Source organism: Lathyrus oleraceus, chromosome 6 (genome assembly GCF_024323335.1).
Source record: "Lathyrus oleraceus cultivar Zhongwan6 chromosome 6, CAAS_Psat_ZW6_1.0, whole genome shotgun sequence".
Lineage (NCBI taxonomy): Eukaryota > Viridiplantae > Streptophyta > Magnoliopsida > Fabales > Fabaceae > Lathyrus > Lathyrus oleraceus.
Genome location: NC_066584.1, coordinates 358,484,158 through 358,496,626, shown reverse-complemented (window position 1 = coordinate 358,496,626; position 12,469 = coordinate 358,484,158). Strand labels below are relative to the sequence as shown.

The 12,469-nt window shown below is 35.2% G+C and overlaps 1 protein-coding gene across 1 annotated transcript; it reads left to right on the top strand.

Annotated features, from left to right (window-relative positions):
* Nucleotides 1-1,649: 1,649 nt before the first annotated feature.
* LOC127091354 (BRCT domain-containing protein At4g02110) lies at nt 1,650-9,437 on the top strand. Its single transcript, XM_051029972.1, has 11 exons — nt 1,650-1,886; nt 1,980-2,069; nt 2,150-2,254; nt 3,361-3,462; nt 3,561-3,645; nt 4,146-4,215; nt 4,376-4,420; nt 5,443-5,746; nt 5,849-8,220; nt 8,340-8,559; nt 8,720-9,437. Exons 1-11 carry the CDS (start codon nt 1,803-1,805, stop codon nt 9,302-9,304), a joined length of 4,062 nt encoding a protein of 1,353 aa, XP_050885929.1. The 5' UTR covers nt 1,650-1,802; the 3' UTR covers nt 9,305-9,437.
* Nucleotides 9,438-12,469: the final 3,032 nt, after the last annotated feature.

The following is a 12,469-nucleotide window of genomic DNA, read 5'->3' as shown; positions in this document are numbered from 1 at the left end:
TTGAATGAATTGTTGTCCGATATCAAAAACAGAAAGGTGAGAAAGATCGAGTTTCATGAAGATTTGATTAATACTTACGGGAGGGTGAAATATAAACTTATTGAGTTGAAGACAAATGAAGATGTGAAGGATATGTGGAAATCATTTCGCAGTAGGATAACAAAGGGGCCGATCGAGTTAGATGCTGAGATTTCAAGGTCCGTCGACGACATAATGAAGATAATGAAACATCCAGAATCATTTGGTAGTGTCTAGGTTTTCTTATTTATCATTGTTTTTTAAGTTATGTAATCGGTTATCAAATGTTAGTTTATGTTGATGTTGCATGAATGGAAGATAAAAAATATCATATAACAAAAAAGTTTTTGATGAAGATGTCTGAGTAATATACAAATAATACAAATAATACATATTATACAAAAGATCTCTAAATAGGCCCCCACATGCTATGTGTGTATCCCGAGCCAATCCACTATAAACCTCACCATATAGGTTTACCAAACCCACGAGGTTATCCATAATAACTGCAATCATCCGGAGGCGCTGCTGGTCATCGGCATCAGTTGTAGGAGGCGACAACGACACATCTTCAACAAGTACCATAACATCAGAACGTCCAACATCACTTGTATCCTCAACAAGTTGAATGATGCATGTGTGTGATACAATGAGGTACCATTCTAAATAACCATCCTCGCACCGTGAGGGGTGCTTAACCCTAACTACTCATTCTCTAATGGCATGATCAGAGCTGATGAAGTTACTATGAAACCACCAATCAATGCCGACATATAGTATATATGGAACTGGTTGTGGGATACTTTAAACATAACCATACCGTCACAGACACCTCACCAGCAACCACATCAACATCAACCCCCTCAACAATCTCCCCAACAACAATCTCATATACAACAACAACATTTGGCATTCCCACCTCATCTGCCACCTCATCTATGAGCTGCTCAACTGATCGTACCTATCGACGTCGAATGCTTTGAGGTGGACAAAACTAACCCTACTTAGCCATTTCACTATAAAAGAAGGAAAAAAATAGCAACTATAATTTTTTTCAGAATTTCCAATAAAAAACAAAGTTTTTATAATTACAAATTTTCGGTAAAAAAACAACGTTTTTATTCATACCGGAAATTCCAGAATTTCTGGTACAAAACAAAGTTTTTATATCTACTGGAAATTCTGAAATTTCTGAGAATTTCCATGGGACTTTGTATCGGAAATTTAGAAATTTCCGATATAAATGTTAGAATTAATATCAGAAATTTTGACATTCACAGTATAAAACGTATTATTTTTAAAATTTTCAATAGTATAATTCAAATTTCCGATTTTATCCCATACTTTTTCAAAATCGTGCGTAGATCCTGCAAATAAAAAAATGTAATAAAATAAATTTATAAGGACAAATATTATCTTTTTATGCGCAATGAGGGATGCGAGGTTCAAATGGTAGGGTGTCAAATTCAATGTTGAAATATCTAGAATGATCGGTCCAACTGGAATTTATACGGGCCTGGGTCCATGCCGTTTTTCGATTTCATCCTCCCGCCACTAAAATCAAAAAGACGAATGTGATAAACATTCCCTCGCATTTTTTAAAGCCGAATAATCTAAATAGATAAAAACGAAAAAAAAATTAAAACCCTTCACCGCTAAACTGAACTATTACCATATCACAAGTCTTCTAGGAGAAGTTTTGCCTTCAAAAATAAAAAAGGGGCAAATTTGCATCCGTTTATTATCTGCACTGAATCTCCAACTTCGCTTCGATTTATTCTCAAATGCTTGAAACCAATCACTCACCGCGAGTCTTTCGCGGTGTTCGTTTCACCCTCTTTGGTTTCGACCCTCTCACAGAAAGCAAGGTTTTCCCTCTTTTCATTTTCTTTTAAATTTTCGATCTAGAAGTTTTTTTCTTTCTCTAATTTGATAAATTTCTATTTTTTGTTGTTGTATAGATACGATTCAAACTTGTGAATGGCGGTGGAATTGATGCGGGGAAGAACACTGGGAATTGTACTCATGTTATTGTTCATAACCTTGTCTATGTGAGTTCGATTTCCTGTTTCTTTTTCCTTGTTTGTTTTCCCTTAATTTGGATTCAAGGAAGTGAACTGCGTGTCTGTAGGACGATCCCGTGTGTGTTGCTGCAAGAGATGATGGAAAGACGCTGGTTACGGCATTGTGGGTTGAACACAGTGCTGATATTGGAATGGCCGTTGATGTTACATCGGTTAGTTTCTTCTTTCTTTCGTTCTCTTGCTGTTTTTTATTGGAATTCGAATGTATTTTGGTACCGTCTTAACATAATTCATGAATTTCTGTCACATTCATCATCAGTATTAGTATAAATGATTATTGGTTAATTATCAAACAGTGAATATTTTACTTAGACATACTAGTAGAGGTTGCAGGGTATGTTTATTGATTCTATTTAGAAGCTTATAAGGAGATTAGTAGGAAGCATACTAGTAGAGGCTGCAGGGTATGTTTATTGGCTCTAGTTAGAAGCTTATAAGGAGATTAGTAGGAATCAACTGTAGGATTCCCGTCGAGAATTACCATGAAACTGGTCTTGGAAGTGAATATTGGGCTTTGAAGTGGGAATTGAATCCCTTCATTCATGCAGTCATGTATCTGTCCACTTGTATTTTTGGACTTGATTTACATAAATCAGAACTCAGGCATTCTAATTTTGATCTGAGTCCCGACAACTGATATTGTAAGACTCCACCAGTGAAATGGCAATAAGTGGATGAAAGTATTGTATAGATGAGAATGCTGAGTTGGATAAATTGGGTAGTGAGAAAAAAAGAGAGGAATGAATGTATTTGATCAATAGTTGGAAGTAGCATGTGCAGATAAAGGCTTAATGAGAGCAATGAATAAGATGGGAGATATTTTTAAGTTGAAGATATTTTAATTCAAACAGGATTGAAAAACCGAAGAAACCCATGGTAGAGAAAATTCCTTCACCTAAATGAATTTATTGGATATATAGTTTGAGAATGGAATTGATTGATTCTTGAAGCTGTTTGATGTATAGGCTTGGTTAGTTGGTTCTTAGTACTACTAAACTTCTATGTACTTTTTACATTTCACATAAAAAGGATTAGAAATGATTGAAGTTTTTCACACTTCAATGAATTTATTTATACAAAATTAGGCATAATATATATCATTTTTAATTTTTTTTACACTGTCAAGAAACTCTTGAACTTTAGCAAATCATTTTGAGAACTAGTTGCAGAGTTTATGCATGTACTTTTTGATTTTGTAGGAAAAGTTTCTTGAAATGTCACCTTATAAGCAGTGTTAATTGTGTTTTCCATTTACTAGGTTATGTACAAACCGCTTAAAGACTTGAATGGAATTCCTGGTGCAAAAGATCTGTTTGTTTGCTTGACTGGTTATATACACCAGGATCGGGAAGACATTATGGCGAGCATCTGTTATACTTTGTCATTTTTAATTTGCCGAAGAGCTTATGCACATTGTTATGTAACAGTTCTTGACTTCACCATATTTTCTCTCTTCAGACTATGGTTGGCTTGATGGGTGCAGGGTTTTCTAAGCCGTTGGTGGCAAACAAGGTTACTCATCTTGTATGCTACAAATTTGAAGGTGTGTTTTATATCTGTTCTTGGTATTTGCAATCAAGAGCATGCCGATACTGCTTTTGATCAATTCATTGGTTTCACTTATAGATTTCTAATGGAGTAAACCACCCATTTTATCTCTGAATTTACACATTCTCTCCTTCCAGCTTCGTCCCTCAAAGTAAATGAAAATAATATGTAGTTAGTATTCCTTATGTTTCACAAGTAGTCGCAACGTTTTGTCAGATTTGTATATTTAGTTCTTGCTCCTATATTTTGATTAATGTCACAAAACAATAGGGACTAACGTAAGAGACTTGACAAAGTGTTAGTGACTAGTCTACTGATTATTTTTCATTAACTTGAGAGACAAAATAAGAGATATGGTGTAATTTCAGGGACATAATTGGTACTTTGTTCATTATTGATGTGTATGAATATCATTTCATTCCTCCTTTGTTTTAAATTCCGTTTTGAAATCTGACTTTCAATTTCAAAACAATTTTTTTAAACTTTGGCATATAGGGGAAAAGTACGTACTTGCAAAGAGAATGGGCACAATAAAGCTAGTTAATCATCGTTGGCTGGAAGATTGGTATGTATGCCTTATCTCTTGCTTCACTTGGAATTACAAGGTTTATCACTTTACATGGATATTGATGAAATCTCATGTATTTAAGCTCTTACAAGTTATCGGTTCAAATGATTACATTTTTCTTTGTTTTCCAAGTCTAACTCACTGTTTATTTTTTAAGCTTGAAGGATTGGGTGCTTCTTCCTGAAGACAAATATAACAAGAGGTTAGGCATTGTACCATAGTATAAATAAAAGTTAATATCATTTAGAATATGTTTTTATCACATTGTAGCAGGCAATGTAACTGTTGTGTTTCACCTCTAACATACTGACATTCATAAAGGTTGAAGAGGGGGATATTTTTCTCTCCATACATATTTATCATGGACACTTGTAATTGAGGATTGTTAACGATTTTTTCCTGTTATTATTGGGCAAACCTGACAATGATTGTGATGATTGATCTTATGAAAAGACATTTTAGCTTATTGTGTGGAATATAGGAATATAATATGGCAGAATGTTGGGCGGTTTAGTAGCCACAGGATAATAAAATAAGTATAGTAGAGATAAAAATGTTGGGTTGAATGTGTGGTAAAACTAGATGGAATAAGATTAGAAATAATAATATTAGAGAGTGTTAAGGTAACACCTACGTTAGAAAAGATGGTGGAAAATAAATTTAGGTGATTTAGACATATAGAGAGAAGACATGTAGATTCTGTTTTAAGGAGAGTAGATCAAATGTATATGAGTCAAACAAATGGAGGTAGAAGAAGACCTCAAAAAATTGTCAGAAAAACTATTAAAAAAGATCTTGAGATTAACGAATTAGATAGAAACCTAGTCTTTGATAGAACATTATGGCATAACTTGATCCATGTAGCCGATCCCACTTAGTGGGATAAAACTTGATTGTTATTGTTTTTGTTGCTGTTGCTTTGACCAACATCATAATAACATGATGCATCATGTAACTTGTGCCTACCCAGTATAGTATTCTTTGGGATTTCAACTTTCCAAGGCGTTCCTGATTTATTTGTGGCAATTAGATGAATTACTTTAATAGGCATACAATATGTAATTGAAAATACATATTATATTATTGTTTAAAAGCTTTAAGATTTCGATGCAATAATTTATTATTTTCTTAAGATGTCATAATCATTTACATGTTATTTCCCTTGGCTTTTCCATGTTATCCATTTTCAAATAATAACTCAACTTTTATTTCATTCTCAAACAGTGGTTTTGAATTGGAGATAATGGTGGAAGAGGCTAAAGATTCTGAGGACGAGGCTGAAGATTCCAAGCTGGGGCAATTAGGGGGAAGGAATATAAGCAAAAGCCCCCCTGGTTCAAAATTTGGTACAGCTGTGACTCATGGATTGTCCAAAACTTTACGAGAGGAGGCATCAAATGCCATCCCAGATTCTACTGGTCCACAGGTCTTGCCAAACGTCAATAACGTTGAAGATCCTTCAACTATTACAAGAAATAAGAACAATTCTGATCAAGATGCAGACTTGAATAATGTTAGTGACTTGAAGGTAAGCTGTCAGGTTCTCGATGTTTCTTGGCGTTCTACATCATGTAAGATACCTGAATCATATGTTAAGACCATTGACTCTAAAAATGCTGTTTTTCTGAAGGCACATGGCTTCCAGGATATAGGCATTACTGGAAATACAAGTTCATCTGCTCAGCAACCTAATCTGCGGGATGACACTTTGGAGACCGAGAAGTTAAGTCACACAAGATCAACTTCTACAAATGCTGACGGACTTGCACATTCAGATGAAAAGCTTGGTGCTGCGAGTTATTCTAGGAAGAATCAGAAGGGATTTACCTTTTCAAGGGTATCAGACGAATATGAAGGTAGAGAAGGCAACAACCTTGAAACCCCTTCCACCAAGGTAGAAAAGGCATGTGAGGGAATCAAGTCTGCTTGTGTTGAAGGTTCTGGGAAAGAATCTGCTGTTATTCAAGAGGGTAATGGAAATAATTTATTGCCTCGAAAGAGGACAAATGAAGCTGCTGCTTCTACCAAATTAAAATCAAGAAAGATCACTGGTAATGCAAAATTGTCTATTGAAAGGACGCCGCTAAAAAATGGTAAATCTCAAGGATTAAAAGTCCCATCTGTGGTTGATGAACCACCTATGTCGGATGGCTTTCTTTCTGTTGGCAAAGATGGTATAAATAACTCAAATACTTGCTTGCTTGCTAAATCTGCAGCTTCTGCCTCCAACTCAGTGGCAATTAATAAGCCTATCTCAGGAAATGCAGAGTTGGCTCAATGTAATAATGCTTATCTGAGTTCAGCACAAAAGGCTGTTCAGAGCTTAAGTAAGTCTAAAACTAGTGGTGATCCTGATATAACAGGTTTTGGAATGGGACAAGGTGATAACAAAGCAGAGGAGCATAATATCACTACAAACCTTGATTTTTCATCACCAGGAAAGAAGTCAAAGAGTGAAGGGTTTGCTGGTCTTGATGATTGGGATTTAAGCAATGAAGAAAACGATAAGCTGGTTAGAAAGTCACCCTGCAAGAAATCAACTGTCAAGAGAACTTTGGGTTCTAGACCCAGAAAAGGTGTTACTGCTAAACTGAAGAGTTCAGTTTGCTTGAATAAAACTATGCATCAAGATGAAGGCGGAAGTTCTTCCAGTGGAAGCAAAGAAATAGCAACTGCGGGTGCTAAGAAGCGTCAGGCATCACCTCCAATCCTTGATGTTAACAAATTGATGGAGCAAAAGGCGGTTAGTGAATATGCAGAAGATAATGGTGGCAGAACTGATATTTTGGATGACGAAACAGAGGCTCCAGATGACAAATGTGAATCTGAGTTGGGTATGGCTCCTGAAGAAGAATTGGTTCATCTTTCAAAAAAACTTGACACCTCAACAGAAGAGAAGTTAGAAGCAGTTGAACCTGATAAAAAATGTGAAGTAATGCCTCCTAAAAAATTCACAAATGAAACTGAAAAACAGAAATCACCTTCACTGTTAGACCCAACCTCAAAGTTGAGAGTAAAGCATCAAGCGATAAAGCGTCCTGCTAGTAAAACCAAGAAGCCCAGAGCTGCAAATAAAATAGCGAAGACTGTAGAGGCAGTATCGTTAGAGATGATTCCTAATGAGACAAGGGATGAGGCAGAAATAAAAATCCTGCCTCATCTAGAAGAGAAGTTAGAAGCAGTTGAACCTGATAAAAAATGTGAAGAAGCAGCGTCTCCTAAAAAATTCACCAATGAAACTGAAAAACAGAAACCACCTTCACTCTTAGACCCAACCTCAAAGTTAAAAGTAAAACATCAAGCAATAAAACGTCCCGCTAGTAAAACCAAGAAGCCCACAGCTGCAAAGAAAATAGCGGAAACTGTTGAGGTAGTATCCGGGGAGATGATTCCTAATGAGACAAGGGATGGGGCAGAGATAAAAACCCCGAGAGAAATGTCTGTACCTTCTGATATAAAATGCCCTGCTAGTAAAACCAAGAAGACCACAGCTGCAAAGAAGATAGCAAAATCTGTTGAGGCAGTATCTGGGGAGATGATTCCCAATGACACAAAGGATGAGACAAAGATAAAAATCCTGAAAGAAATGTCTGTACCTTCTGATATAAGTGAGAACTCAAATGCTCCAAGAAATAAGCCAGAGAATTTTGTTGAAGAGGAGAAGGAGAATAGACCAAATGTCGCAGAGCACGATTTAGTGGAGGAAAGAAGTGTTGGAAATCGAACTATTAAATCTAGTGTTAAGCCAGCAAATATAAAGTCTAAGAAAATGAAGCACAGTCCATCTATATCAGAATTTAATGCAAGAGTAAAAACTGAAGCTACATGTTTTATCTTAAGCGGCCATCGTCTACAAAGAAAGGAGTTTCAACAAGTAATCAAGTGTTTGAAAGGAAGGGTTTGCCGTGATTCTCATAAGTGGTCATATCAGGCAACACACTTCATTGTTCCAGACCCTATAAGGAGGACAGAGAAATTTTTTGCTGCTACTGCATCAGGAAGGTAAGAAAAAGCAGGCATGTTAAAAAATTAAGTCTGCATAGCCTGCCCCTTGTTACTGACAGTGTTTAAACATTGTTGCATGCATATAAATAGTCTAACTAGTATTGTGTGCAATGCAGGTGGATTCTTAAAACTGATTACTTAACTGCTAGTAGCCAGGCAGGAAAATTCTTGCCAGAGGAGCCTTATGAGTGGCACAAAAATCATCTCACTGAGGATAGTGGTGCCATCAATATGGAAGCTCCAAGAAAGTGGCGGCTGTTGAAAGAAAGAACAGGACATGGTGCCTTTTATGGGATGCGTGTAGTTGTTTATGGCGACTATTTTGCTCCACCTTTGGTATGTTTTCCTTGATTTATGTTGTATATTCTTTTCACCTTCATATGGTAATGTGTATAGGCTTTACAACTAGTCCTCATAATATGATGCAGTTTGTCTCTCAAATAGAAGTATTGATGAGTTTGACACATGTTTCTTATCCAACTTAATTATTTCACAGGATACTCTGAAGCGTGCGGTCAAAGCTGGGGATGGAACAATATTGGCGACATCTCCTCCTTATACTCGCTTCCTTAATAGTGGGGTTGACTATGCCATAGTTAGCCCTGGCATCCCAGATGTTGATATGTGGGTCCAAGAGTTCATAAAACATGAGATACCTTGTGTTGCAGCAGACTACTTGGTTGAGTATGTCTGCAAGCCTGGAGTCTCCCTTAAGAAACATGTACTGTATGACACTGAAGCCTGGGCGGATAGGTCATTTGAAAAACTTCAAATCAAGGCAGAAGAGATTATTGAAGAGGTCATTCCTCCTAAGGATTGCAATGATGATGATGATGATGATGATGATGTAGCTTGCCAAGTATGTGGCTCCCGGGAAAGAGGAAATGTCATGTTGATTTGTGGAGATGAAAGTGGATCTGTTGGCTGTGGAGTGGGTACCCATATCGATTGCTGCAACCCTCCGCTCACAGCTGTTCCTGAGGAAGATTGGTTTTGCCCAGAATGCAGTAGTGCTAAAAAATACTCAAAAAATCCCAAGAAAAAGAAAAAGGGTGCATTGTTTTCATCAAAGACCAAGTGAGTCTGTCACCGTGTATCTTATTTTTATCAATCATTAGCCCCTGGTCATTGTGTGTAATACTCTTATTGTTCTTATATATAGCTGTAATAATTATGTAAAAATCCTTTCAGATTAACAAACTATTTTTGATTTACATGCTTGGGTGACACTTCATGGATTCAGTGATAAATAACAAATTGAAACTCTGAAGATACATGCATATGACATTAAGGAAAAAAAAATTCAATCAGGGGTTGTATTGAGTAATTATTTACTCAGTTATTGTAGAAATTGGTTTACAATATTTAACATAGTGGAAGAAAAATATTTCAAAGATCAAGCCTCTGGTGTGTGCTGTGCCCTGAGAAGTGTGAACACTGACTAGCTTAGTCATGGGGGAAAAGGTAAGCGCAAACGATACAGGGCTATGTAAACGAATTTGACTCCTCTATAATGAGCAGTTACTACTATTTTGAAAGATAAATCCAATCTTGTTATTAGTAATTACATCCTCTGATCACTCACTTTTATAAGCAACAAATTATTTTTTTAGGTTTATTGAATATCAGATATATATTTATTCAATAAATTAAATTTTTTTATTTTATAATAGTGATGAGAGGGGTTGTTTATAATAGTGATGAGAGGGGAGTGTGTTTTTTCTTAAAAAAAAAGTAACCATATGATTTGTTATCCATGTGGATGTAATATTATTCATGAATCATGATAAATATATCTTCACACTTTCTTAATATGCCCCATGTTTTGACAATTACTTTGATTTTATAAAAGTATATCTACTATCCATTCCATATAAATATCCACAGTGAATCACATTTTATGAACATAATGCTTAAAATGATATGATATAATTTTTGCACATTTTAAAATGTGTATCATAAATTTATTGGTTAGGGTGAATATTTTTGAAAGTATTCATTGTAAACTTATAGATAATCTAAGGTAGATACGGTAAACTTATCCTTCTTTCTTTTATACAAAGGCCTTGACCCTCTTTTGCTAAAAAAAAGAAAAAGTGCATACAGTAATTTTTTCTTCTTTTTAAAGCACCATAAGATTTACTTCTTCACTCTAATAAAGAATCAAAACTATTTATAGAATTCAAAAATATATTTTCAAATTCACACATAAATAAATCACACTCTCTCGTCTTGTAAAAAAAATCCCAGAAATATTATATCGGAATAAATTTGAAAGTATATTTACATAAGCTAAGAAATCAATCAGATTCAGAAAATATACTTCTAATGCAACTTTATAAATCTACACATCAACTACATTATATTGCACAAGTATTTTTTTAAAATAAGATTATAATATATTCCAAAAAAAGATTGAGGCATAAAAATAGGGAGAATTAGACCAAGACCCCCTCACGAGGAAGAAAATCTAAAAAAATTAAACCTAGTTTTTTTTACATAATCCTGATATATACATCCAAGGTAAAAAATAAAAAATTACCCCTAATTTTTTTTACATAATCCTGATATATATATATATATATATATATATATATATATATATATATATTATATATATATATATATATATATATATATATATATATATATATATATATATATATATCCAAGGTAAAAAATAAAAAATAGGGTAATACTAACTTGTGTTGGGCACGAGAGATAAATATAGTAAAAAATTATTAAAAATTGTATCTTAAATTTAATACAACTTCATAATTAATTCTTTTATTATTTTTTTCAATACAAATTTTTTATTTATGAGTTTTTTAACATGTGCCTCGGTAGATGCGGTCTAGGTTAGAAAAAAAAAAAGTCCGCACAACTATTTCTCTCCTTAAAAATATATTAAATAATAAAAGACATATCCAAAATAATTTTGAAGTACTTGTGCCATCTAGTTCTGGTCTGCCATGGGACCATATCTGTGTTATAGGAAGCAAAAGCTTTGACCACTAAGTTGGAGTCATATTTAACCTAGAGCTTGGACCAATTGTTATCTTTAGCAATTTCAACACTTCTCAAGACAACTACAAATTCACAGACTAAAGAGTTAGTACAAGAAAGAGGTTCCGCAAACGCAAGGAGAAATAAACCAGTGTTGTTTATGAAAATTCTCCTGCATCCAGCTCTGATGGGATCCTTAAAGAAAGAGCCATCAACATTACACTTAATCAGTTCAAGTAAGGGGGGCGCCAAATGATTTCCTTAATGGAGGGAGCTCTAGAAGGCTGAATTGGAACATTGAAGGCTTTGATAATCCAGAATTCCTCCCAAGAAGCTCTGAAGGAGAGCTTCATGTTGGTTCCATAAATGTTAACCCGAGACAGAATGAGTGAGCGCAAAGATGACACACTGCCATTTTTGTCATTAAACCTGTTGATCTTTCCTCACATTCAAAGGCAAAACAATATCAACAATTCTAGCTTCTAAGAATGGAAAGAGGTCTTTCCAAGCCTCAGGAAAATTCCAGTTCCTGTTATGAATGTAGGTGGCCAATTTGGCATCAAGATTAGTGATAGAAATATGATCCTGAGACATAGAGTCAACAAGAGGGTCTCAACACCACCTATCCTTCCAAAAATTGACGCTAGCACCATCACCCAATCTCCAACTTGAATGCTCCTGAATGGTAATAATCTCAGCTTTTATACCCTGCCAAATAGATGCTGATATGCCATATTTAATTACCCCATTGCTTATAATAACTTTATCCCTGAGAATGCAGGCCCAATCATCATTTGAATACATCAATTCCCAAGCAAGTTTCAAGTTTGAGGCTTCATTTAGGCATATAAGAGATATGAGGCCAAGACCACCCTTATCCTTGTGCCTATAAACCTTTTTCCAAGCCACCGTTGCAAGCTTCCTTCTGTCAAATTCTCCACCCCAAATGAAATTCCTCATGGCCCTCTCTATATTTTTGAGAAAAGAGATAGGCCAGGAGTAAACACAAATGGAGTGAGAGATCATATCATGAACGGTAGCCTGAACCATAAGCATAGAATATTTCCAGGCAGAGAGTTTAGAAATCAACCTGTCAGCAATAGCCTGCATATGAAGAGCTTTAACCCTCCATTTGAAAATAGGAATGCCAAGGTAAGTGAGAGGAGAAATGCCCTTACTAAAACCAGTAAATTGAAGAATAGAATTCAACCTTTGAGTTGACATACTCCCAACAAAAATG

Bases quoted from the DNA above. Each gene is read 5' to 3' on its own strand.
- LOC127091354 (XM_051029972.1), top strand. From the start codon at position 1,803: ATGCTTGAAACCAATCACTCACCGCGAGTCTTTCGCGGTGTTCGTTTC. The intron at 2,070-2,149 runs GTGAGTTCGATT...GCGTGTCTGTAG, and splicing joins TTGTTCATAACCTTGTCTAT to GACGATCCCGTGTGTGTTGC. The intron at 2,255-3,360 runs GTTAGTTTCTTC...TCCATTTACTAG, and splicing joins TGGCCGTTGATGTTACATCG to GTTATGTACAAACCGCTTAA.